Source organism: Miniopterus natalensis, chromosome 5 (genome assembly GCF_054644295.1).
Source record: "Miniopterus natalensis isolate mMinNat1 chromosome 5, mMinNat1.hap1, whole genome shotgun sequence".
Taxonomy (NCBI): Eukaryota; Metazoa; Chordata; class Mammalia; order Chiroptera; family Miniopteridae; genus Miniopterus; species Miniopterus natalensis.
This window is the reverse complement of record NC_142085.1, coordinates 22,640,470-22,667,723: the sequence shown is the minus strand read 5'-3', so window position 1 is coordinate 22,667,723 and position 27,254 is coordinate 22,640,470. Positions and strand designations below refer to the sequence as shown.

Genomic DNA, 27,254 nt, shown 5'->3' with positions numbered 1-27,254 from the left:
ATGCTTATAATGTCTGGCTTCCCTTTTGCTCCTTTCCTACTATTAATAACTAGCTAATCACAACAGTTATCAACTTGATTTATTTTTCCTATTTGTCTCCATATTTCTAATATTTTTACTTCTTGAGTTTTGCCTCACAGAAGGATGACAGCCATACTTGTTGAGAACTCAGATTCCTTGTTCATACAGAACTCTCCCTTCCTGGTGAAGGAGCAAACTCAAGACAAATTTAATTGGTGAGTAGTGCAGAAGTATAGATTGAACTTGTATTTCTCATTCAGGTTCCATGAAGAGCTGAAAGCATCACTCTAGGGTGCTAGGATTTGTCTCAAAACTTTAGTTTTGTTTTCCTCTCTCATCAATACTAACTAAAAAGCAGCAGAGTTCTTTTTCCCTGACTCCTCCTGGCTATGCTTTCTCAGCAAACTCAGCTTGTACCTTGCTCTTCTTGTGCAGATACCTTCCTCAGATCTTTTTATAAATTATATTCAGGCACTTTAACAAATTAGTCTATAAGATCCCTGGTCCATCTGTAACGGGGTACTCCCTCAACGCCCAGTGACTCTGTCATGTTCATTCAGGGTGTAGTGATCGGAACAATAACCCTACTGCCACTTGCCAGGGCTGCAGTAATGTGGTCATCATGCCTGGAATACGACTAGTGGATCCAGTGGATGGGCAATGACCTAATTTGCTCCAAGTGCAACACCACTGCTCAGTGAATACAAAAGTTGCCATGGACAGAGGGACCTCGGGTGAGACGCCAAATACTAATGAGCTTTGCATTGCTCTGGAGGCTAGGCAGAAATATATTGGCGGAATCTAAACTTCCTTTGCATCGGCATTAAAACACAATGACAGCAGTCTGGTTGGGGGTTGGGATGGAAGTTTAGGAATTTTGAAATGGAGAGGTAGCTGTAAGCCTCTGAGAGCCTTCCTCTCAAATTCCTTTTGAGTTTCGACAGGCTTCTACCTGCTTTTCCTGAATCGCATATTTGCCCTGCTTGGAATGAAGACATTCCTTAAACATCAGCCCTTATGCCTGGAGTCCTGGCAACAGGCTTCTCATACTCCCAAGTTACTGCCTGGGTCCTGTTTCAATCTACATGAACCACTCTTCTGACTATGGAGATTATCACTCCTAGATACTCCTGCTCATATGACTCACCCACCAGAGTTTCTGCCCAGGTTTTATAAACAAAGCAAGTACACAGCATGAGATCCCAAAATCCCTCACAGACTGCTTCGAGGGGCGGGCTCTATAGCAGATTAGCTCTTCTAGTCCTCAGTTCCCTCCTCTTCCCTGCCAGCAAACATGTCTCCATAAGGAGCCAGCCTGAGAGAGAACACATCTGGCTCCTGGATCCATGTTCACTTGTTCCTGACCTAGCAGATCAGCCTGACCTAGGAGTGTCGTGATTCTCAAACTGAACATATCCACGTCATGCCCACTTCTCGCCCTGACCACTAACTTGGCTCTAGCTTTACCCCTCTAGACTCTGCTACAGCATCCTATCCCTGCTTTACAACTATGTCGTTCAGGGTCTAAATGACTGAAGTATAAAAACTAAGGAGAGCTAAAATGTACTTGCTGTTTGGTAAGTGGAGCTCTCCTACTCATTTCCAACACAGACTTTTATGAATAGGCAGAGAGAATTTATTTGTAGTGATTATTTGTTATAGAGAATTTACTGAAAATAAACTGACCAAACACTACAATTAGCGTGCCATACGTATGGAGGTAGAGTTAGTTTTACTATACAGAGTGGCCGAGATAGGGCAAAACCAACCAACCAACCAAACCAACCAACCAACCATCTCCAGTGGTTCTTCACTTCTCTCTGCTCTCTACCCAAATCTTCCCATTCTTTTCTTTCCTTGGAAGACAGGTTAGGAGAAAAATATTATGGTAATGAGAATGGATGGGGAGAAGTATTCTAGGACTCAAAAGCTTTTATCAACTCAAAAGATGGATCAGAGGGCTAAAAACATGCACCACTCTTGCAATCCCTCCCAAACCTACCTCCTCCACATTTAATAGAATCGCCTTTGCACTTTGCAATAGGGCTGTGGGCAAGTCCTTGGACTGCTATCTTACACTATACTTATCTGTAAACTAAAGTGGTGAAACAGTTTGCTTGATCAAAATCTACATCTGTTCCCATAGTATTTTTTCTTATATATTCCATCAAATGTTGCCAAAAATTTGAGGGTGAGGCACATTCAATAGTTAGGAATTCTATCAGAAAAAAACACACTGATAGCAAGAGGTACAGCCACGTATTGTAATGACAGAAATATGTTCTGAGAAGGGCATCGCCACACAAGCCTAGATGGTATAGCCTGCTACACAGCTACGCTATATGGTACAGCATGTTGCTCCTAGCTACAGAACTGCACAGCATGTTACAGTACTGAATACTATAGGCAATCCTAACAGTGGTATTTGTGTATTTAAACATTTCTAAACATAGACAAGGTAAAGATGTGGTATGAAGATAAAAAATGGTTCACCTATATGCAGCACTTACCAAGAATGGAGCTTGCAGGACTGGAAGTTGCCCTGGGTGAGTCAGCGAGTGGTGAGTGAGTGTAGAGGCCTAGGACATTAGTGTGCACTACCGTAGACTTTACAAACACTGTACCCTTAGACTATACTAAATTTATAAGAAAATATTTTTCTTCAATAATAAATTAATCTTAACTTACTGTAATGTTTTTACTTTAAAATTTTGGAATTAAAAAAAAATTCAACTCTTGTGATAACACTTAGCTTAAAACACAAACACATTGTACAAAAATATTTTTTCTTTATATCCTTATTTTATAAGCTTTTTCTATTTTTAAATTTTTTCAAAACTTCAAAAATCTTTTTTAGTTAAAAACTAAGACACAACCACACACATTAGCTTAGGCCTCCACAGGGTCTGGACCTAAACATCAGTCTTCCACTCCACATCTTGTCCCACTGGAAGGTTTTCAGGGACAGTAACACACATGAGGCTGTCATCTCCTGTGGTAGCAATGCCCTCTTCTGGAGTGTCTCCTGAACAACTTGCCTGAGGCTCTTCTTGAGGAGGTGTCACTCTTTTCAGCAATATGTCCACGCTGGTTTGCTTGGTTTCTTTTTTTACATCATAAATTTGCTTATGAACATTCCTCTCTATTAATAAAAACCTTCTGGTGGGGGGAGGGGGTCCATGTTTTCAAACTTTTTAAGGAGCTTGTTGAGGTCTGCAAAAACTTCTGCTAAACCCTTCACTGTGACTTTTCTTGGGGATTCTTTTTTATCTCCTGCAGTGTCCTTTTCTCTCACTTCTTCTTCAGCTATGCACTCCTGTTCTAGTTCCAACAACTCTTCCTTAGTCTATTCCTCAGGATCCGCCTCATGGACCTCCTCAGTGTCATCCTCACCACACCCAGGTTGAGGCTGTTGGCCATCTCAGGCCAGCCTTCCTGATTTTTGTAACCTCCTCATTGTTGGCAAGTCTTTTGAAGTCATAGATGAATCTCGAGTGTCTTCTTCCAGATGCCATTCATATACTCCTTGGTAATATCACCTCAAGCTCCAGCAAGGTTTTTGATGCAGCAGAGATGCTGTAATCCCTCCAGAATTATATCAGTGTCTTCCTCAGTTGCAGCAATAGCCTGGTCAAAGGTCCTCCTCAGTTACTAGGCCTTAAAGCTGCTTAACTCCTTGATCCATTGGTTGCATCAAAAGGTGTTTTAGAGGGAGAAATACCACTTGGATATTGTGATGAAGGCTACCAATAAAAAGAGGATGTCCAGGAGCATTATCAGCAATAAGCAAAATCTTAAAGGGCACGTTATTCTCTACAGTACTTTTCCATTTCACAGACATAGCAATTCAGGAGGGCATCCTGGAAGAGGAGCTGGGCCATCCACGATGTCTTACTGCTCCTGTAGGACACTGGCATGTGCTTATCAATACGCTTGAAGGTCCCAGGGTTCTCATTGTGCCAGATCACAGAGGGTTTCAATTTGTAGCCTACAATGTTGTCCCCAAGACTGTTATCCTGTCCTTAAAAGCCTTAAAACCTGGCACAACTTGGCCTCCTTATATAAGGATGGAAGTCCTTTCAGGCATCTGTTTCCAGAATACGGAAGTTTCATCCATATTGAATATTTGCTCTGGCAAGTACTTTTGCTCCACAATCAGCTTATCTGGAGTTTCCAAAAATTCTTCAGCTGCCTTCACATCAGCACTCGCAGACTCAATACTCACTCTCACGTTATGGAATGAATAACAATACTTAAATCGAATTGTTTAAACCACCTAGAGCTAGAGGTAAATGCAGATCATAGCTGGGACGAGCCTTTTCTTTCTACATCACAAACCAGCCTTTTGCTGTGGCCGAGATCCTCATGGTGCCTAGAGGGATACACTGCCAGCTCTTCAATCCGAGTCATTAGCAGTTTCTCCGTGTCTGACACAGGCCCTTCTCATATGTTTGTTCATCTCTGTCTCTGTCTTTTCTTCAAGATTGCAGCTGTGGTGGAATGGGACATGCCTGACTGGAGAGCTGTAACCATCACTGATTTTCTACCTTCGTAGTCCTTAATCACTTTTAATTTTGTTTCCAGATCAGTCACTGGCAACATCAGCAGTGCATTTGTACGCTTAGGGGCCATGGCGAACAAAACAACACAGGGTTAATCACAAGAGAAAATGATGCAGTCAAAAGACGCAGTAAACACAAAATGTATCAGGCTGCTGCTGGCGTAACACTGGTTTACAACAAACTTTATTATGATGCAGTCAAAAGACGCAGTAAACACAAAATGTATCAGGCTGCTGCTGGCGTAACACTGGTTTACAACAAACTTTATTGAAATACATAGAACAAGTACACTTTAAAAAATGATAAAAAGTATAGTACAGTGAATACATAAACTAGTGACACAGTCATTTACTATCATTATCAAGTATGTACTGGATATAACTATGTGCGATATTTTTAAATGACTGGCAGTGCAGGGTTGTTTACACCAGTCACCACAAACATGTGAGCGATATGTTATGCTGTGACATTATGACCATTATGATGTCACTAGGCAATACGAATGTGTCACCTCATTGCACGTGGCCCATCGTTGACCCAAACGTCATCATGTGGCGCATGACTATATTACTTCCAGAAGTTTCATTGCCGCTGGGAACTCAGCATACCAAACTCCAAATTCTTCTTTGTAATTTTGTTAATTCTCACCCAAGGGTATTTTTTCCATTGTTTTTTACAGAGAGTGGAAGGGGGTGGGGCGAGAGAAAAACTTCAATGTGAGAGAGAAACAATTGGTTGCCTCCTGCCTGCACTGGGGCCAGGGGGGATCAAACCCACAACCCTTCAGTGTGCAGGTAGACACTTCAACCACTGAGCCACATAAGCCAGGGCATTTTGTAATTGTTTTTATGAAACGTTGGTTTTAAAAGGCTTGCCCAAGATATCACTTGTCTTTTGGGGTAGCAAATACGTACTTCACAGGCACTCTTCTTCAGCCTAGTTCATGAGACATACTCTATATACACCTCCTATTTGCTAGGCACTGTGTTAGGTGCTAGGAGAAAGATGTACAAAATACGGCCCTTGTGTTCAAGGAATTTACAGTCTAGTAGGGAAGAATCATAAACAGATACTTTAACAGGTAAGTGCTAGTGGAGAGAGGCACAGGGCACCCCATGAATAGAGGAGGCAGCCTGCCCTGCCTGGCATTTCAGAGAAGCCTTCTTGGAAGACAGAAAGCCTACACTGACAGTCTTGAAGAATAACAAAGAGGCATGTGAAAAAATGATGGGAAAGTGGTTTTAGCAGGTGGAGAGCATCAGCAAAAGTCCAGGAGAGTAAATCAGAATGTGGCACCTGCAGAACCACACACAATTCAGTACAACTGAGGCTAAGTGCACACAGACAGGCAGCAAATGGGGAGAAGGCAGAGCCCAGGTGGGAGCAACTCAGTAATTCCATCCTATTCATGTCTCTTTTTTAAAAGAAAAAGCCCAGTGACATTACTCACACAGTGGCAGCATAAAAATGAGTCACAGGCATTATTACTGGACCAAAGAGGTATAAAAACATCAGTGTTTTCAGTCCATGACACGGTGCTATCTTAATACTTCAGATGCCTCTTGAATTAGTTGTATAATGTCTAATTTTTAAAACATGCAGTTCTCTTTTGAAACTCTAAAATGTGTGGCTGAGCCACTCTGAAGGCTCAAGTTTATCAGTTTACTATCAGTGCATTACAAGTGCCGTGGACTTACTCTCATATTAGAGTGGACTTCTGTTGGGGTGAGAAATGAATTTTGTGGTTCAGTGTGAGTCTAAGGAAAGCTATGCTGCCATGAAAGAAAGTCATCTTCCAACACCTTCAATTAATCAGTTTTTGCTTTGCTGTCAACCGGTTTTTAAGTGAAGGGGATTGATAAAGAGGCAAGAAACAATGAAATGCCCTAGGGTCTGGAATGTTAAAAGATGTTTTTAAAAAAATCTAAATGAAAATAGTATTATAAAACTAATACAAGGCTTAGTATAAAACTAGAAATTAAAACCACACACAGATTTTCAGGGTGAAGAAATACATAATATTTTATTATTTTTAAATATATTTTTATTGATTTTTAGAGAGAAAGGGAGAGAGAGAGAGAGAAACATTGATAAGAGAGAAACATGCATTGGCTGCCTCCTGCATGCCCCCTGGGGGTTGAGCCTGCAACCTGGGCATGTGCCCTGACCAGGAATCGAACTGTTGACCTTTTGGTGCATGCGACAATGTTCAACCAACTGAGCCACACAGGACAGGGCAGAAAGGTTTTTCTTATTGGCTATCCTATTAACAGTACATGAAAATGCCCATTTCTTTATGCCAGGGCAAACATTAGCTATCGTGAGTCTTTTAAAATCAAATAGATCCAAAACCTCATTATTTTCATTCTATTTCTTTATCAATTAACTTGAGGGTCTTTTCATATATTCATTAGCCATTTGTGTTTCTTCTTTTGTGAACTGTTCTATATCATATGCTTTGTCCATTTTTTTTTTTTTACTGGCTATTTACATGAGTCTTTTTTTTTTCCTTTTTCTTAAACTTTTACATAAAATGATTCTCTCACTACACTTAGAACTAGCGTTCCATTACCTGTTTTATAGGAGGTTGTTCCTTCTTGCTCATATCAATACGTGGTAAATCTGAGATTCCAAACTTTTCTTTGAAATACTGTCGAGTAAATGGATCGCAATCGTAAATGAAGAAAGTCCTCCCAAGGATAGTGAGCGGCTTCCCGACGATGAAGTCTTTGGCAGTATACCATTCTAACACTTCTTGATCAGAGATTTCCAGCACACACTGAGGGAAGTTCTCTAACATGAGAGAGCAGGGGAGAGGAAAGAAGAGGAATAAGGGTGGGACACAACATGAGGGCTTCTGAAAACCTGAGGGAGTGCAGTCTTCAGCTCTGGCCAAGGGTCAGGGCCTCCTCCACATTCCCAAGAACACAAGGCTGTGTATTTCCATCTAATGACAGGACACATAAATAATAACCTAGATGGTTTTTGTAAAGTCTTTCTCCCATGTTCAGTTCCAGCTATCACTATGGGTCACTAACCTTAGCAGAATTAACGTTCAGAAGAAATCATCACTGGAGGAAAGAATAAATGTCCTTGTACAGAATATCAAATCTAGGAGGAATCCAACTCATTTTTAGTTCAACCACCCACCCATTTATTCCTTCATCCAACAAACTACTAGTGACCACATATATATCATGTACTAGGTACACCACTAAATCCTAAGATTACAACAATTAACAATATAAACAACATGCATGCCCTGATGAAGAAAACACTCTGTTTGGGATGACAGATACTACAATTACACAAATAATGGCTTCATTTCAATTACGATCACTGCTATTAGGACAATCTGACCTAGACCTGTGGCAGGAGGCAGACAGTCAGCAAGATGATTACATCTAGGGAATCAACACATTTTTAAAATGTAAAATCAACCTTGCATTTTTGGAATAAATCCAATTCTCTCACACTGTTTTATGAGTACTAAGTGTTGGGAACTGTAAGATAGTCAAGTCTGGAAATGTGTCGCACTATATAGCTTTAACCACCAAGCTTGGCCTCAGGACTCGGACCTCAGGGGGCAGGAGAGGCAGGCTGGTATTCTCCTGTTGACTGCTAAGCTGTATCACACAGAAAGGCAGGAACTCCAGCCCCTGATCATGCTAAAAGAAGGGGTGGTACTTTTCATGCACCTTAAAAGCCCTTCCTCCCAGTGTCCAGTACCTAACCCTATTAGATCCCTTTGAGTTACCCCAGTAAGTGATGGGCAGTGGGGGACACAGCTCGTGACTCAGTGAATTTCCCTCAGTAAACAAGGTTCCAAGAGATCTGTGTGTGTGGGTGTGTGTGGGTGTGTGTCCAGCCATTTGTCTTTGCTCAACAACGATCTGTTTCATATAATGCTGGATTTTGCTTACTGATATAATGTTTAGGGTTTTTGACATATGTTTATGAGTGAGAATTTAGTTCTTTTTTTCGCACGGTGTCTTTATTTTTATTGGTCTTTTTAAATGAATGAATAAAGTTCTTTTTCTTTCCTATGAAAGAGTTTGTATTAAGCTTGAAATTTTATGTTTTTTAAATATTTGGCAAAACTGAAAAATTATCTGGACCTGGTGATTTTTTATGGGAAAATTTTTAACTGATTCTATTTGTTTAGTGTTAAAGACATTTGATTTATATTTCTTCTTGAACAAATTAAACTTTTCTAAAAATTTGCTCATTTCACCTAAGTTTTCTAATGTATTGTCATAAGGTTTTCGGTATTAGTCTATTATTTTGTTTAATTTCTATTGCCTCCTCTTTTGTTTTTAATATTGTATATATGTGTTTTCTTTCTTTTCTCCCTTAATAAATTTTGTCAATGGTTTGTCATTTTATTAGTCCTTTCAAAGAAACAACTTTTGACCTGACAATTCTCTGTTACTTAGTTTTCAATTTCATTATTTTCAGGCTCTTATTTTATTATTTCCTCCCTTTTAATTTCTTTAGATTCATTCTGTCATTCCTACTCTAACTTTTTAAGAATGCCTAGCCTATTTTTTCATTCTTCTTTTTTAAATGTCTTTGATTTTAGAGAGAGAAGGGAGAGGGACAGAGAGAAACATCTATGTGAAAGAGAAACATCGAATGGCTCCCTCTTGCATGCCCCCTACTGGGGATCGAGCCCCCAACCTGGGTGTATGCCCTGACCAGGAATCAAACCGGTGACCTTTTGGTACATGGAACTACACTCCAGCCAACTGAGCCACACTGGCCTGGGCTATGAATCTTCCTCTAAATACCACTTTTGATGTATCTAAAAGATCTAAGGGAATTTCTGCTATCAATCAGTTCTAAGTATTTTCTGACAGCATTTTTTTTACTCATGGATTATTCAAAAATGTGATTTTCAATTTCCAAATAATGTTTTTTCGTTATGTTTCCAAAACTGAATCCTAATTTGTTTTGAAATCAGAAAATATGGTATAAGGTGTCCTGTCTTTTATTTATTTTTAATATATCTTTGATTTGAGAGAGAAAAAGGGAGAAGGAGAGAGATAGAAACATCAGTGATGAGTCTTCATTGATTGGCTGCCTCCTACACATCCCCCACTGGGGATTGAGCCCAAAACCTGGACATGTGCCCTGACCAGGAATCGAACCTCGATCTCCTGGATCCTAAGTCCATGCTCAACGTCTGAGCCACGTGGGCCCAGCTGGGCAAGATGTCCTGTCTTTAAAATTTGTTAAGAATGATCAGTTTTTGTGTTCTATTTGTATTTAAAAAAAAATGGAAATTTTCCAGGTGTTGATGCATATATATATTCATTAAATCAATATTGATAATTATATTGTTCTTATTGATTTGTCGTTTTGATCTAACAGTTGTTAAATGTTTTAATGACTCTCACTATTTTGATGGATTTGTTCATTCTCTGCATAATAGTGCTATAAAAGTTTTGCTTTATATGTTTTGAAGCCATGTTTTTAATTGTATACAAGTTTATAGTTATTATATTTTCCTAATAAATACAATTCTTATAATATGTAATGATCCTCTTTATCTCTAGCAATGGTTTTTTACCTAATGCCTATCTGTATTATACTAATACTGTATAGTCTTATCAGTTTCTTTTGCTATTTGCTTATACATCTTTTTTGAACTTTCTATGTTCCTATATCATAAGAATGTTCTTAAAATAACTTTTTTGAACTCGAGGACATGGACAACAGTGTGGTGACTGAGGGGGGAAGAGGATGTGTGGAAAAGGGTATATGGGGATAAATAGTAATTTAAAAAATATATTGAAATAAAGCGGGGGGGAAAATCTTTTTCAAAATGTGTTGTATTTTACAAACAAACAAACTCATAGATATAGACAACAGTATGTTAGTTACCAGAGAAGAAGTGGGGTGAGGGCAGGTGAAGGGGGCAAAAGAGGTCAAATATATGGTGAGAGGAGACTGAGCGCTCAATGCAATATAAAGAACATGTACAGGGATGGGCAAAAGTAGGTTTACAGTTGTGAGTACATGAAAGTTTATTCTTGTATTATTTATTAATTATTGTATTATTTTCCATATGAACAACCTACTTTTGCCAACCCCTGTATTATAGAATTGTACGCTTGAAACTTATAAAATGTTATTAGCCAATGTTACCCCAATAAATTTAAAAAATGTTTTTAAGTTCTATTACCCCTCTTATGTCATTATTGTATTATATTTTAATTCTACCATATTTTTAATCCCCACAAATTCAACATTGTTACTTTAGTTTGTACATTCAATGCTTATTTAGATTTATCACACTTTACAATTTTATTTATATCTCAGACTTTATTTCTGGAATCTTTTTTTTTTACCTGAAGTACACTCAAGAATTCTCCTAGTAAGGATTTGTTGCTACTAAATCTTTTTTGTTTGCTTGGAAATGTATTTCACCTTCTTCTTGAAAGATAGTGTCTCCAGATATTAAATTCTATTTTTTTCAGCGCTTTAAAGTTATTATTAAGCTGTCTTCTGGTAACTATTGTTGCTACTGAGAAGTTAGCTGTCATTCTGCCATTCTGTACGGGTAACTTTGTTCTTTGGGGCTCCTTTTACAATTTTTTTGAATTTGGTGTTCTTAAGTTTAACTATGATATATATAGGTAAGGATTTATATTTTTACAACTTTCTTAAGGTATAATTGACTACAATAAGCTGTACATATTTAGAGTGTACAATTATGATGTTGTTTGACATATGTACTTATCCAGGAAATGACAAGATCAAAGAATGAAAGCCAGGCTAAAGGGTAATGAAGAAACTTTCAGGACCCAGTGCCTTGGCTTCAACAGCTGAGAAGGCTTCTAGTCAGCGAAATACACTTCTTTTAGCTTACACTGGCAACCTGAAATTACCTTCAACAAAGAACTTTTAGAATGTGTAGAATTAGAACTTTTAGATATTTTAACTCCATCCATAATAAAAATATAATTTTGACTTATCTTAACTACTTCAGATAAGGCCCTGGCAGAGAGACCTTTGGAAAGAAATGCGCCTAATTCCATTACTGTCCAATACAAACTCTCCCTAGACACTGTCTCTTGGATATCCCCAAACATACCATACTTGTTCCTACTCCCAACCTTTGCTCTTACTCTTCTCTCTAAGCTTCTCTTTCCCTTTGTTCTCTGCCATTCTAAATCCCAGCTGTGCCACAGAGCCTTCCTTAGTCATCCCAGCTCTCTTCTTCTGAGCTCTGTCTACATGACATAGCTAGTTATATAATCAGATAGTCTGATACACTAGTGTTGCTGTTTAACAGCTTTGTGCACTAATGTGATCTGTTTCCCAGTCACTAGAAGGGACTTAAGGGCAGGGATTCTGGTCTGGAAGTTACATTTTCATATTATCTACCACAGCACTTAGTGCATGAGCTAGCTCCCATAGCAGACACTTAACTCTTGTTTAACTGAATTTAGTAAAAATCATCCACTGGATAAATGCCTTTGCGAGTCAATTAAATGTCACCTCTTTAACACCACAGTTCTAGTTACAGGAACTGTAGTGGGATAGCCTTTTCTATCCCACTACTGCATGACTAACAATAACTTTGACAAAAAGGTATGTTTCCTACCTCTTAAAAGAACCCTACAGATGTCGCCAACTGCCTCGCCATATGACCAATGAACATTTGTTAAAATTTGGGAAGTTATAGAACAGGGTGATTACACATGGAAAATTTTAGACGTAGGCCACACTGATAAGGCAGAGACAATACTGGAACCTGAAAGTTCAAGGCATTCAGTTTTAGTGACTTTTTTTTTTTTTCATTCTACCCTGACTACATTCCCATTCTTTCTTTTAATCTACTGTAAATCTAACTTTTATTAACTCCAGATGACAGAAATTTCAGGCTCATTTAAGCAATCTGAAAGGCTAAAATTAGTACATTAGTCCTAAAGTCTTAGAACTCTAAGAGGGCTGTACAGGAGGCTAAGTATAAGAATGTGGTAGGCAGCAGCCCAACTCTGTGGAACTAGGGCACAGATCCAGTTGTTGCTAGCTGAGAATACAAGCTGTGTTAGCAATTATTCTCATTAAAAAAAAAAAAAGAGATTTTTAACGGTAACTCTCTTAAAACAACTTTTACTCCCTTTACTCCTCTCTTTTGCCAGTCTCATTCTTCTCTACCTCACATGCAACCATTCAAATGTGCAGCATTTTTATTGTATGTTTATTATTTATACTGCTGTGTATTTTACTTTACTGCATCATATGTCTCATTTTACTTTTTTTCTACATAGCACTGTTTTTAAAATACACTCATCTGCTTTTATGTACATTTTGTTTATTGCTTCTAACTACTACATATTTATCAAGGTATACTGTCATTGCATTTTGTTTATCCACTCTCCCAATGATAGAAATCTCTGACTCTTTGCCCCCAAATAACACTGCATTTTTTTTTAAACACTGTGCAGGCCAAGAAATGCATGTGGGTAGGTTGAATTTAGCCTGCAGACTGCCACTTTGTGTATAACCTCTAATCTCAATTTTCTTATACCCTCTAATCTCAATTTGTTTGTTTATATCCTCTGAGACAAGCTTCTTGCTTGCTCAATACCTGGAATTTTTTATCTCCTAGCTCCAAAAAATCAATAAAAATTTACAGAGTTCTGTCAGCCCTCCAAGCATGAGAGATGTCATTATATACAACCAATACGACATTTTTGTAAGAGGACACTCTTAAACTACTAAGTCAATAACTAAATCAAGCCTACGTATCCCAGAGAAATACTGATGGGAGGCAGGTGTCACCTGCATTTTGTTGCGTTCTCGCTCTTTAATCCACTAGGTTATTTTATACCAACAAAGAAAGAACAAGGGTTGACACAATGGCACTACACCTCTATGTCACGGACATGCCTTTTCCAATCTTAAGTTATCCCACATAGAAACTTCCTGTCACATAGTTGAGGCAAGAAGCAAAGTCAAGAAAGCACATAAGGAAATGGTATGCTGTTTCAGTGAATGAAAACAAGCTTGATTTAGAAATGCATTATAAATCTGATATTAAGTTGCTTCAAGTTCAGAAGCCTTGCTCTTCTACACTTTAATGAATCTCCCACTGCTGTTTTGGTTTTGTTTCCTGATTTGGTTATCAGTCACTCCCACCAGACCATTTCAGAGGCAAGCCTGGACCAAGGGGGCAGGTAAAGGAGAGAAACTAAGGGAAAGCAGTTTTTTGAGTCCCTACACAAACACAGCAACAGCCTCCTAAGTGTAAAAGGGAATGATCACACTGATTAAGTAACTCCTTTGAGATCTGAAAACAGGTCCAATTATCAGAAGATAAACCGAATCAGACATACTTGCATTCTCCACCAAAACCTTGGGCATGTGCTGGCGGTTCATCAGGAGTGGAAAGGGATCTCGCCCATCATTCCGTTCATGGACCTCTCGAATTTCTACCGTGTCATCCGTAAGATAGTAATGAATGATGTAGTTCCGACATTCACCAAACATGCTGTCCGTGTCATCCCAGATCGCATAGAATCGAAGAACCTGTGAGAAGTCCAAAGTAGTGACTTAAACACGAGTTCTATAAGGGGAAAGCCTAACTTAGCCACTTTGACATTTATATATCAGACGATAATGAAAAGATTAGCTAGAAAAAGGATTGAGCAATCTTAGATGGTAAACAAAATAGAAACATTTACCTAACATACTAAAACATCTGAAATTATATATCAGATGCCAACAGCTGGAAAATATTAATAGGCTTATAAATTTGTGCTGAGAGAGAATCCACTTTGATCCAAAATATTAGTCAGTGAAAGAGAAGCTGAATTAAAAAAGCAATGGGTCCTTTATACAGTAGTTTGTATGTACTAATAAAGGTGCACGTGAATGGTTTATCTGTAATTAATATGGAACGAATTTTCATTTACTTTTTTATCTTTTTTTAGTTTCATCAACACATATCTTCTAGTAACAGTGTCAACACCACAATCTTTAAATACAAAATAACAACAGATATATGCTTGATATAAAGAACATCCTTAAAAGACTATGACAGTGCTAAGTAAAATTTTCTGAACTAAAAGGAATTACACTTCTGGGAGAAAAAAAGTAGCAAAACAGCACCGAGGATCTGTTTCCTCTTTCCCTTTAGCATGCAAAAAAGACTGAAATTGCTTCTTCACACAAGCCCAAGCGGGAGCACAGGAAGGCTGGAATAGAGCTGGAAAATACCCAGAACATTTTGTACTCATACGTTAATATAAAATTTAACAAGAAGCACCTGTAATGGGACTTCTGTGAAATTACTATTTTAACATTAGAAACCTACATATATGCAATAGCTCTGAAATTTCCCAATCATTCATTTAAGGTATCCAAAAGGATTCTATGAGGTTAACTCACATTTGGGAAAGAAGTAGCCAGTTGGAAATGTAAAGTGGGAAGCAGATGGAGCTCAAGAATGCTTGAAGATTTAAAAATTTGGTGGAAAGATTTAATTCCACAATCTTCTTTGGATCTCTAATACAAAACTTAGATGTCCCTATACCTCTAACTCTAGATGAAACCAGAAAAATAGCACTGGATCCAAATGGCTACATTATAGATGTAATGTTTCAAAACATACATCTACCAAAATAGCTTGCCACATTTGGAAACTAGAAAAACTTACCAAGGTGACTGGGTCACTTACTTGTTTGTCAAAGGTGAGAAACTGCTTGAGTTGATCAAAGTCTGATGGAGTCACATACTGATGAAGAGGCTGTTTCCGGAGTTCCGTGTAAGGATCAAGAGCCATCTTCTCAGGTGGATTTAATTCAATTCCTTGACTTTCCAAAAATTCCTAAATAATTCAAAATTAATACTGATCATCTTTCTTGAAGCTTCTTAAAGTATTAATTGATGGACTAAAAATAAGTGTAGGAATTTCTATAGCACTGTCTCGGTTAACCATTAATTTGCAGCTTGAGCATGTCTTAGCAGTACTGAGCCTCCAACTGCCCTAACTCAATAATGCAGATAATAATTGTTAATTATCTTAAGTGTTCGATATTATAAAATTGATAGGCAATATGATAAGCTCCAAATATGAACTCAGATCAATGAAATTTAGTTAGGTGCACAAGCACAGAATAAGTCCTAGGACTACTTACATACACAAATCTGAAACCTAACCATAGCTTCAAACAATATGTACTTCATATTAGGTATAGGGACAAATTGTATAATGGCAAAGTTAAGCTGAAGTCAAATTCCCAACTTTCCAACTCATTTAAAATAAATCTATGGTTAAGTGTCCCCTGCAAAATAAGAAAAGGAAGCATATCCACTGGTTTAGACCAGAAAATGTTTTTAGCCAAACAGGAAAGACAAATCAAGTGTTCAAATCTCACCAGAAAAAGGAAAGCATTTGAACTTGACATGACTTTGAATTCTATTTTGCTAATTATGAATAAATATAATATTATTTTCAGAGTCACTATATCTTTTAATACAACTTGACATTTCTTCTTAAAAGGACCACAATGAACTATACTTTTTTGATAATGAGAAAAGAACAATTTCATTGGATCTATTTACATTCTGAAACTGTAAATTAACCTGAAATCTGGGTTTCTTTTTGGAATTGTGTGGCTTGCTTTTGGAGAATTCAGTAGAAAATATTCAGAACTCAGAACCAAAATATTTGGGTTCTAGTATTAGCTCTGTGGCTAACTACCTTATAATCTTAGTATTTTAAAGTTTACTAGGCAGTCTCCAATATCCTTTCAATATTAAAATATGACTTTTAATGTCTACTAAAATGACTGAATTGGAGATAATGACTAGTAATAAAAATTCTCTCCCTTGAGATGGTGTATTAGTGTATTGACTGAGGTATCTAATGAGTGTTTTACTCCTTTCTGTTGATTTCAACAGATAACCAGGCCCTCTGTAAACTTTACTTTAGGGAATTTGGACTGGAATATAGAAGCTTCCTGAGGCTGACTCTTCTTCCTGTCTTAGATAAATCCTAAATTCTTTGAAGAGATTATTCTAAAGTGTCCCAGAAGGGGAGAGAAGGGAACATCTTTGAGGGCAAGAGGAGAGAAAGGGGGGAATTCCCCCCGATTGGAAAACAGACACAGGCTGGTGGGTCTCGGAAGAGCAAGACTCTACATGTGATCTGTAGGGGTGCTCCGAGCACACATGCAGCCTGTCTGGTACGTTCAGTCTCAGGTATTCGGAGTCCCAGTGTCTTACCTAGCACCAAGCATCAGGGTGGTATCTTTGGTCACTGGACAACCTGTGAGCCCTGCCTATATGACTCCTTTAAGTCTGTGAGTGCTTCCTTGTTCTCAGGGCTTGGAATCTTTGGCAAAGCTGAGGGTGAATAGAAATATGAGCTCAGTTGTATTGGGGCTCAAGTAGGTTTTGAGTCATTTTTAAAAAAAATAATATTTTTGCACACCTGCATTTGTGGAGTGGGATTCACATCTGCTTTACTAGTAGTAATACTTTAGTGAAGATATTAAATTCTAGATCTCTGATTTCTGAAGCTTTACTTTTTAAGGCGTTCAGTTCATTCTGTCTGTAGGACTAAACATTTTTTGGAGTAATGAGAAGGAGGCAAGAAGCAATGGTGGTGGTGGTGATATATTTAAATAGAGGTGGTTTCTTGTTCAAATCACATCCTAAAGACAGCCATCTTCCTTATTCACTCACAGGTCCAGCCCTAACGAAAACCATCAAATTAGGTAAGAAGATGTGCATATATTTTAAACTGTCAAAGGACCCAACTTCTAACCTAACAGAACAATTATTAAAAACATAATTCAATCTAATCATCAGTGTCCAAAATACACAGCCCTGACATATTATAAATTTGTTTATTTATTGTTTTCTCCTCCAACCAAAATGTAATAACCTCCATAAGGCCTATTCTTTATACCTGGCACTTAGAACATTGCCTGGCACATAGCAGGCACTCGGTATTTTCAAAATAAATTACTATATTAAAAAAATAAATGGGTGAATTCATAGGAGCTCAGTACATGGTAAAAATTAATCTCATCCGGCATTACGTAACATGAGATTAAAGGCATGAAATGATTCAGAAACTATCTTTGCTTCTAGATAAGTTTTTAACTCAGGCAAATTTAGAATTGATTGCCTACTACCTACATTTTGTGTTTTTTAAAATGGGTCTCTCTCTCTCTCTCTCAATGGTAAGAAAATCCGTATTTATGAACTAGAGAAAGTGGAGGATTTTTTGTCAATATAAAAAAAGTGTTTCCCTTTATAAATGGTTTTATTTCAGGAATTCTTTAGACAGCAAGTTTCCATATTACATAGCAAGTATGATCTACAGAAAAAAATATAAATTACACAAAAAAATTTAGGCTCATATCTGCTCATAGAGGTAGTGCTATTTTTGTGAACTCAAACTTCAGGCAAATTGTCCAATGCCTCTTTCATATTTCCACCCCATCAAGGGTGCCACCTACCCTCCTCTCTATCTGAACTGCCATGTGAACCAGTTTCTTATTAAATGATTCAGATATGATGTAAGTTTAATTTTATTTGAATGGCTGTGTATCAATATCATTGTGTAAAAAAGGTATCACTGCATAGTTCTGGCACATATCAGCACATATACAAATACCAAATCCACCTATATAGTAATCCATACAAAACAGATTATCTTGTTCTAATGTGCGAAATGTATCCTTCCATAAATTAGAACACCTCAGACACTACCACTTCCAAAAATATATACTATACCTGTGTGAATCGGTCACATTCAACAATGTGGAAAGTTTTGCCATAAATTGTAATATTTATTCCTCGATTTAGGTCCTTCCAATGGTAGTGGTCTCCTTGGTCATTCTTGGGTAGGCGCTGGCGTTTGATTAATCTGCCTTGAGGGATCCCAGAGTTTTCCACAATGGGCTCTATGACTGACATGCTGTCATCTTCCAGGTAGTAGTAAATGTTCACCTGACGGATCCTATAATGTTCTTCAGTGGACATAGGAACATCTTCTTGGAAATAAGCTTCAAACTTCAGCACCTGTAACACATAAGGGAAGAAGAAATGGTGCTGTATTAGTTTCTCATCCAAAAATATCACATACCCTCCTGTAAAGAGAATCACTCAGGAGGATTGGAATATTCATCAGTCCTATCTCCTAAATTAAAGATTGGCAAATTATGGTCCATGGGACAAATCTACACATCACCTGCTTTTGTATACAAACTAAGAATAGTTTTTCACATATTTAGATGGTTAAAAAAGTCAACAGAATAAAATTTCACAACACATGGAAATTATATGAAATTCAAGTTTCAGTGTCCACAGAGTAATTACATAAATAATTAACACTTACTTACTAATGGCTGCATTCCCATTATCACGGCAGAGTTGTGAGTAGTTGTGACAGAGACCATCTGAGCTGTTGCTATGTTCTGAATTGTCCCCCTCACCTCCAAAAAAATTCATACTGAAGCCCTAACCCTCGATGTGACTATATTTGGAGATTAAATGAATTCCTAAGGGTGGGGCCCTAATCCAATGAAGATAATGTATTCTCTCTCAGCACGCACTGAGGAAAAGCCTGTGAGGACCTATCAAGGCGGCAGATGTCTACAAGTCAGGAAGAGAGCCCTCACCAGAAACCAAATCAGCAAGAAGCTTGATCTTGGTCTTCTAGCCACCAGAACAGTGAGAAAATAAAGTTCTATTGTTAAAGCACCAGTCTGTGGTATTTTATTATAGCAGCTCAAGCAAACAAAGACAGCTACAAAACCCAAAATTTTTTTATTTTTTCAGTTTAAGAGTATAGGGTTTCAGTAACCTTTTTTTTTTTTATCTTTATTGTTGAGAGTATTACAGGTGTTCCATTTTCCCCCCCAATTGACCCCCTCTACTTCGCTCCCACCCCCTCCCCAGGCCTTCACCCCTTTACTGTCTGTGTCCATGGGTTATGCATATAACTTCTTTGGTTAATCTCTTCCCATCCTCCACCCCCCTTCCCTCTGAAATATGATCGTCTGTTGCATGCGACAATGTCTCTGGATCTATTTAGTTCATCGGAGTCTCTTGTTCATTAGCTTCCTCTTAAAGAAGATCCTTCAACATTTCCTGTAGTGCTGGTCTGCTGGTGATAAACTCCTTTAGCTTTTTCTTATCTGTGAAGCTCTTTATCTATGGGCCCAATACAGAAAGAGTTTGCTGGCCTCTGCGCTAAATGCTCAAACTTTGTGTAGACTATTTACTAATGTATTCCTTGATGAGATAGCCTAAAGAACTTGACTCTACTAGCTTCGTGTCCATGTCAAAAATCCTTCTAAGAATTTTTGGAAAAAGTAAGGCATTTGGATAAGACTATGATTTTTGGTTTCAAAATGAAAACAAAGACTCAAGTCCATTTCTTTAGAAGTGGAGTCCCTTGTAAATGCATACTAATGACATATTCATTATTAAAAACTTTATATGAGTAATTCTCGAATCATTAATCCATCACAGAATCCACCATGGGTGGCATATAAACTGTGCTCAGAAATATATATGATAGAGCAAGCCCTAGGTCCTCTGGAGAGCATCACTATTAGTGTGAAGTCAAAATAGCACATCTAGTATATATTTTTTAAAAATTTAAAAATATTATAAAAAGCTTATGTTGGCATGCTTTGGGATTGATTTTTAAAATTTGTTATGATAAGCTTCCCAATTTACAGCAGTGACACAGATGATATGTTAATTTTGTTAAAAAATAATTCATCTCATTTTTTAAACTAGTATTTATTGAGTACCAATCACAGGAAAGCTAGTCCAGGTAGGGAAAACAGCATGTGCAAAGGCCCTGTAATAGGAAATGTGTTCCAGTTTCGAGAGAATAAGGAAAATAGATCTATTGTGATTGAAACATAGTGGGTAAGAAAAAGACAAGCCCAAGAGGAGGTTGGAGAAACAGCAGGGGGTTCAGACCCAGTAGGTGTGAGGAACCTGTAGAGTTGAGTTAGTCTACACACTGGGAAAGCCATAAAAAATGTTTTAGGTAAATATGCGACATAATCTGATATCTATGTTTAAAAGATAAGTCTGGCTGGCTGCTCCTTGGAAAATGAATTGTAATGGAGACGGAAATAAATGAAAAAATTAGTTATATATTTTAGAGATGGAAATGACAGATCTTGTTAAGACTGGATATGGGTTGTGAGGGGAAAGAAGAATGAAGGATGACTTTCAAGTTGGAGGACTACAGCAGCAAGGTAGATGGTGGTAATCTTTACTGTACTGGTTAAGAGTCTGAAGGCATTTTCACAGAAAAATGACATAATGTGCTTTGGAGAATAAACCAAGCACTGGAAATGTTATGAGCATAAAACACAAATATGGGACTAATACAATGGTTAATAATATGTTAACAATTAACATATTGCTTGTTTGAACTAAGATAGTGGTAGAGGAAATGGAAGTGAGAGATAACTTGACTTGGCAACTTACCAAAGGGGAAGAAAAGCCTAAAATGGCTTGGGTTTCAAGCTTTCATTACCTAGTGGAGCCATATAGAAAGAACATATCTATGAGAACAGGTGATGATCTGGGTGAAAGACATACAGAACTTGAGGTGCCCACAGCTCATCCAGGTGAAGATAACCCGTGGCCCTTTCGAAGAGGTCAGGATTGGAAATATTGACAGTTGTCTACACTGAGATGACAGCTGAAACCACAAAAGTGAGTGAGATCTCTGAAGAATATAAAATAAAGAATGAGTACAGACCCTTTAAAATGCTTACAGTTAAAAATGAGAGGAGAAAGGGAGGCCAGTGTAGGAGCAGCCAGATAGAGGAAAACCAGGAGACTGAAGAGTGAATGGAGCAAAAGAAAAGCAAAGTTTCCAGAAGGAAGAGAGGTCAACAATGGCAAATATTGCAAACAGGTCAAAGAGAATGCTGGGGGGAAAAAGTTCTGGCCTTGAGGGCAGAGAGAAATCACATTGTAAGTGATCTGACAGTTAAGTGGAAAAGTTGCTTAAAGGGCTCACAGGGCAGAAAGGTTTTTTAGGACAGGATAGTATGATCCTGGGTAAAAGAGTACTTACTGTTTGAAATGGAAGTAGAATGAAAGTTAAAGATTGAAAAGATGAAAGAATAGCAGTACCAGGAACAGGGAGTGGGACGTGGGCTTGGGAAGCAGAATACAGTGGGTGAAAATGAGAATTCTGTGGGAGCAGAGAGAAAAGGTGAGGGTGCTCACAACAGGTGTCCTGGTCATTGTCACCAGCGTGAGGAATGAAGTTATTATCTAAAGATGAGGGGCAGCACAATGTCTGAAATATGGACAAATAAGTTGGCTATTAAGGAGACTATTGGGTATTCCTAAAAAAAATTAAAATATTTAATTAAAGAAACTGTAATTCCCTATTGCAAAAAAATAAAATAAAATCTTAGTTTCAAAACCACGCATTTAACTACTCTTTACCTTATTAACCAAGGTAAGAATTATTTATCTAGAAATTTTGGTGATCCAAGTAAAATGAATAGGAAAATTAAAATGTAAGTATACTTCTTCATGCCCACTATCTTTTAAAAATGAACTATGAATACTATTTTAAAAGCATAAATTAAGTAATGACAATAATCATAAATAACATAGAAAAACAAAAAAAATAAGAAGCCTATTTCCTATTCAGATACAATTTATCCCTCTCTGCATTTCATTAATACTTTCTCATGACATATGTGACTTTATCACTTTCCAGTTTATGTTATTTGCTTTTTTTCCCCCTCAATAAAAATCAAGCCTACCAGGATTTATAACTTGATAAACTGTTAAATACCTATCCCACTCCTCTCTTGTATTTTCACCCCTCTCCCTTATCTACTGATTTTGCAGTGCCTGTCACAGCTGTGAATAAAGAAGAGAAACAAGTAAACATCCAAAGTATAACTGATAGCACTTAGTGAATGTTTAGGTTTAGCCTATGAATGGATATGTGAATTGTTCCTATCAAATGTGATAACTGAGATGGGGAAGAGGGGATTATATTGATTCTGGCTGATACACTAGAAATTGTTTAAATTAAGTGATTATTAATGTAAATGGCAGTTCTACCACCAGACTATTTTTTATACAGGATTACTTTAATATTTTAAAACATATGTTTTAATGATTTTTTTTTTAGAGAGAGAGAAAGAGAGAAACATTGATGTGATAAAAAAATATCGATTGGTTGCTCCTGCATATACCCCAACCAGGGATCTCACCCACAACCTGGGTATGTGCCCTGACTGGGAAGTGAACTGATGACCTTTTGATGCACAGGACAATGCTCAACCAATGGAGCCACACTGGCCAGGACCACCAGACTATTTTGTATCTTCCAATCCCCAGCTTCAATAGGTACTCAAAAAAAGTTGACTAGCTGGATGAAAATGGTATAGGCATTGAACAAAAATAATAAAATTAAAAGAAAAAAAATAGGCTAGGCATAAATTAGGAAAGGTAACTTATAAAAACTGGTGAGTAGCCCTAGCTAGTTTGGCTCAGTGGTTAGAGAGTCGGCCTTTGGACTGAAGGATCGGGGTTCAATTCCGGCCAAGGGCACATACCTTAGTTACAGGCCCTGTCCAGTTGGGGCACGTGCAGGAGGCAACCAAATCGATGTGTCTCTCTCACATTGATGTTTCTCTCTCTATTTCTCTCCCCCTTCCACTCTCTCTGAAAAGCAATGGAAAAAATATCCTCAAGTGAGGATTAAAAAAAATAAAAACTGGTCAGTAGTTCTCAGACCTAGTTATATGTAAAAATCACTGGAAATCAGAATCGTTGAGGATTAGGGAAGCATCTAAGTTTCTTAGAAGTCCCATCAGTTCCCTGGATGGTGTGGCTGTTGGTTGGAGCATCATCCTGTATAAAAAAAGGTTTTGAGGGTCAATTCCCAGTCAGGGCACATACCTAAGTTGTGATCCCCAGCCAGGGTGCATACAGGAGGCAACTGACCAATGTTTCTCTGCCCCCCTTCCCCGCTTAAAAATCAATAAAAAGCATACCCTCAAGTGGGGGGGGGGAGGAAACAAGTCCCATCAGTGATTCCACTGCATAGCCAGAGTTAGGACTACCTCGCCTTAGTGAAAAGAGGAGACTCGCTGACCAGGAAAACCGAGGATGATGTGGAAATGTCAACAGATGGAAATTAGGTGACTCCCACTACAAAAAGCATAAGGGTAAATGAGACACAAACACAATGTTATTCCACCCTTTGGTTATGCCATGCCAAGCCCCAGATGGTCCCTGAAAGATGGAAACTTATGGTGACAGCCCGGAGAAAACTGACAACAGATGGAGTTGTCATGATGATATCTTGCATTTCATGGAGATTAAGGATTTGTCACCATTACAGAATATAAAACTTTCAAAAAGTAGGAAACACAGAGCAGGTAAATATAGAGCAATATGAACTCAAGAACATGGAATTCATCCAACTTTTCCATAATTGTATTTGGAAACTATTTCAGTAAAGTCTATGGGGAATTATTTTCTATAATCAGCTTCCTGACTAAGGAAAGGCCTTTTCAATCCTGCGTTCAGCTGTCTATGATTAAGGGTTGAGGCATTTGAACAATTTTCTCCCCAGAGTACTCTGGAAAACCTGTGGTTTATTGTTGACTTTTCTAGAAACAGTTGGCTCTCAGAAATTTGAATTCAAGGGATACGCTAAAATCCCAGATGGTACCTTTTTGTCAAAAGCCACATGTGCAGGAATAAAATCCGCAGGTGGAGCTGGTTTAGGTTCGCCATAAGTTAGAAGTGGTGCTTTATTGGCCAACTCATCCAGGTCAGCCTGGGACAGCTGGTTGACCTGGAGCCGGTCCCCGCCTATCCCAACGGTTGGACGACGAGCCATTGCATAGCCATGCCTGTAGTTCAGTGTCTGGCTCCTGTGAAAGTCTGTTTTCTAAAGAAGAAAAGAAGTGTGTCATTAAAGTTTGTTAGGTAAAAGGGATAACTTTCAAAAATATCGTAACTTAAATTTTTGCTTATAAACATCACAAACCTTCTATCAAACAGTATAACTATATTATAAAGTTCTCATATGTTAAGCTAAAGCATTTGGCCAGAAACAAGGAGGGAAGCAGCATCCTGAGTTTAAAACATAAAGTCCTGCTCCAGAACACCCAATTAATTACCAGCTCACTTCTCATGAGAAACTAAAATATTCATTTTAGTTTTTTAAAATACTAATTTTTCACTAGTATTCCCATTTCTTTCATCTAGTGGCCAGAAATCGTGGAACTGTAAGAGCTGCTTCTGTGAAATCAATTTGTACCTGAAGTGAAAGACCTTTCTTGTTATAATGACACTGATACATTCACACAACTCTTTGGAAAGTAGATATTATATATTTAAAGTCTTGAACTCAGTAATCCCACCTCAATCCTTTATCTTAAGGATATAATCCAAAAATTATTAGAAAAAATATGCCTAAAATTGACCATTATAATGTTAATTCAAACAGTAAAAACATTGGAAATAGAAAAGACAAGCATATGAGTAAATGATGGAAAACTCACTCAGTGGACTATTATTATGCAATCATTAAAATACTGGTTTTAAAGACCATGTGGCAATCTGGGGGAGATGTTTAATAAGCCCCCAAAAGCAGCATATGAAATTATATGTGTACTACAATTACACATGCCTGAAAAGAGGCTAGATTTGATGAATGCTCTCTGTCATTATACATTTCTGAATTATGTCTACTTTTTTCCAATGAATTCGTTTTTATTGGTAATTGGAAAAAGACACACAAAAGATTAAATAAGAAAAAGGCATAAAGGATATAATTTTGAAGACAGAAGAGACTAAAATGGTGACACAGGAGCCCCTAGTGTCCCCGTGCCTTCACAAAGATCAATGATTAGACAGCTACCCATATACAAAAAACAGCTCTGAAGAGCTCTAGAGTCTACTCAGGAGGTTTTAGCAACACAGTGGAACAAAAAAATTTGACAATAATCTCACGAGAAGGAAGACAACTTCATTTTGCCAGCATCATCCCATCCCCAAAGCTGGCATTGTTCAGCCCCAAGAGGGAGCTGCCCAGCTAGAAAGAGTTCCCCTTGCCAGAAAGAGCAGAGGGTGAGCAACCAGTTTCACCAACCCAGACCAACAAAGCTGAAGTATATAAAGCCAGGTAGGAACATGGAAGAAAAGCAGAAGCTGCTGGCAGCACCCACTAAGTGGGAATGACGGGTTCACAGAGAACTGCTCAGTGGACAAACCCAGCAGATTTTGCCACTTACCGGAAGCCAATAGCAAGTATAGTTTTAACCACTGTGTACTCCCTGCAGATTTCATCCCACAGGTATTCATGCTTGCTGACACCTGAGTCCCTCCACACTCCCCCTTTCCCATATCCGGGCCAGATGTAGCCAGCTCAGGTCTCTGCAGCTGGTCTAGCATAAGATCCCAGCATAAGACACCTCCCGTGCCACTGGCTGACTCCCAGTGCCGTGCATGAGCTTGGAGCTAGCCCTTCCAGCTGTGCACCTGCATGTAACTCATCTGACCCCCATCACAGGTCTCCCCTGCAGTGTGCATACCCAGGGAACAGTGTGCGCCTGAAGAGTATGCAGTCACAGAGAGCATGCTGACAAGCAGGGCCTCTGTACAGGCCAGTGAGTCCACAGTTGGCCCCAGACCTTGCTCCCTGCACTGGCCCCCAACACAATGCATGAGTCCACAAACAGCCCCTGCCACTATACTGATACCTGCATTTGGCCCCCGGAAGCTAAGTATGTGCACACCATTGGCTCTGGGTCACCAATGCTGGCTGCCTTGGTCCCAAGCTGCTGGACCTGGAGGTGCCAATGAAGGCCCAAATAGCCCTTGCTGCCACTGCATAAAGCCTACGCTGCTTGCCAAGAACCACACAGTTGTAATGCTGTAGACCCCAGTGGCCTGAGCTGAAGTGACATCATACCCACCCACAACCCTGCCAGCCCCAGTACTGCTGCATACCCCCACACTTGGTGCCCACAGCATCCTTAAGCATACCCCCTACCAGCAGGTGAAACTATTCCCTTACCAAAGTCAGTCCATAAAGTTTGGCAGAGGTGACTCTATTTAAAATGTGGAGACACCTATGCAAGACTACAGAGATCATGAAAAATCAGGAAAACGTGATTCCACCAAAAGAAGATAGTAAACGTAAGTGACTGGTCCCCCAAAAATGAAGAACCAGAAATTGCCTAATAAAAAAAACTCAAAATACAGTAAACCTCAATAGAAGAGACTAACTTGAGCAAGGGAGTGTCTGTTAAAGCCGAAAGTCTGTTATACAATAAAGTAGGTTTTCCAAATGTGTATGTTTAAAAATTGACAAATTACTTTCCTTGTTTTTATTTATGTAGACATATTTGTGTAATTAAAATTACATATGTATGAAAGGTTTAATTTCACAGAAAAGTTTTCTATACTGTATTACTGTAATTTTAAATTTATACTGAATAGGCTAGTAAATGTGTGTATTCACCAGTCACGAGTAAAACATGCACACACCTGGGGCGTGGCTTAGTGCACATGGGAACACAGGCCAGCACCATTAAAACTGCCACCTCAGGACAACAGAACCAATTACCACTGGTGATGCAGTGTGACCACATGCTAAGTATTCACTGAACA

General features: G+C 38.4%; 1 protein-coding gene across 2 annotated transcripts in view; it reads right to left on the bottom strand.

Annotated features, from left to right (window-relative positions):
- The window catches only part of EFHC1 (EF-hand domain containing 1), a 57,927-nt gene that overhangs the window by 23,332 nt on the left and 7,341 nt on the right, over window positions 1-27,254 (bottom strand). For both annotated transcript variants that reach the window (XM_016209826.2, XM_016209827.2), the window contains exons 2-6: window positions 24,304-24,525; window positions 18,348-18,635; window positions 15,277-15,426; window positions 13,934-14,126; window positions 7,156-7,376 (exon numbers count right to left, since the gene is read on the bottom strand). In XM_016209826.2, coding sequence (XP_016065312.2) covers window positions 7,156-7,376; window positions 13,934-14,126; window positions 15,277-15,426; window positions 18,348-18,635; window positions 24,304-24,525 — 1,074 coding nt within the window. The remainder of the gene's footprint in view (window positions 1-7,155; window positions 7,377-13,933; window positions 14,127-15,276; window positions 15,427-18,347; window positions 18,636-24,303; window positions 24,526-27,254) is intronic.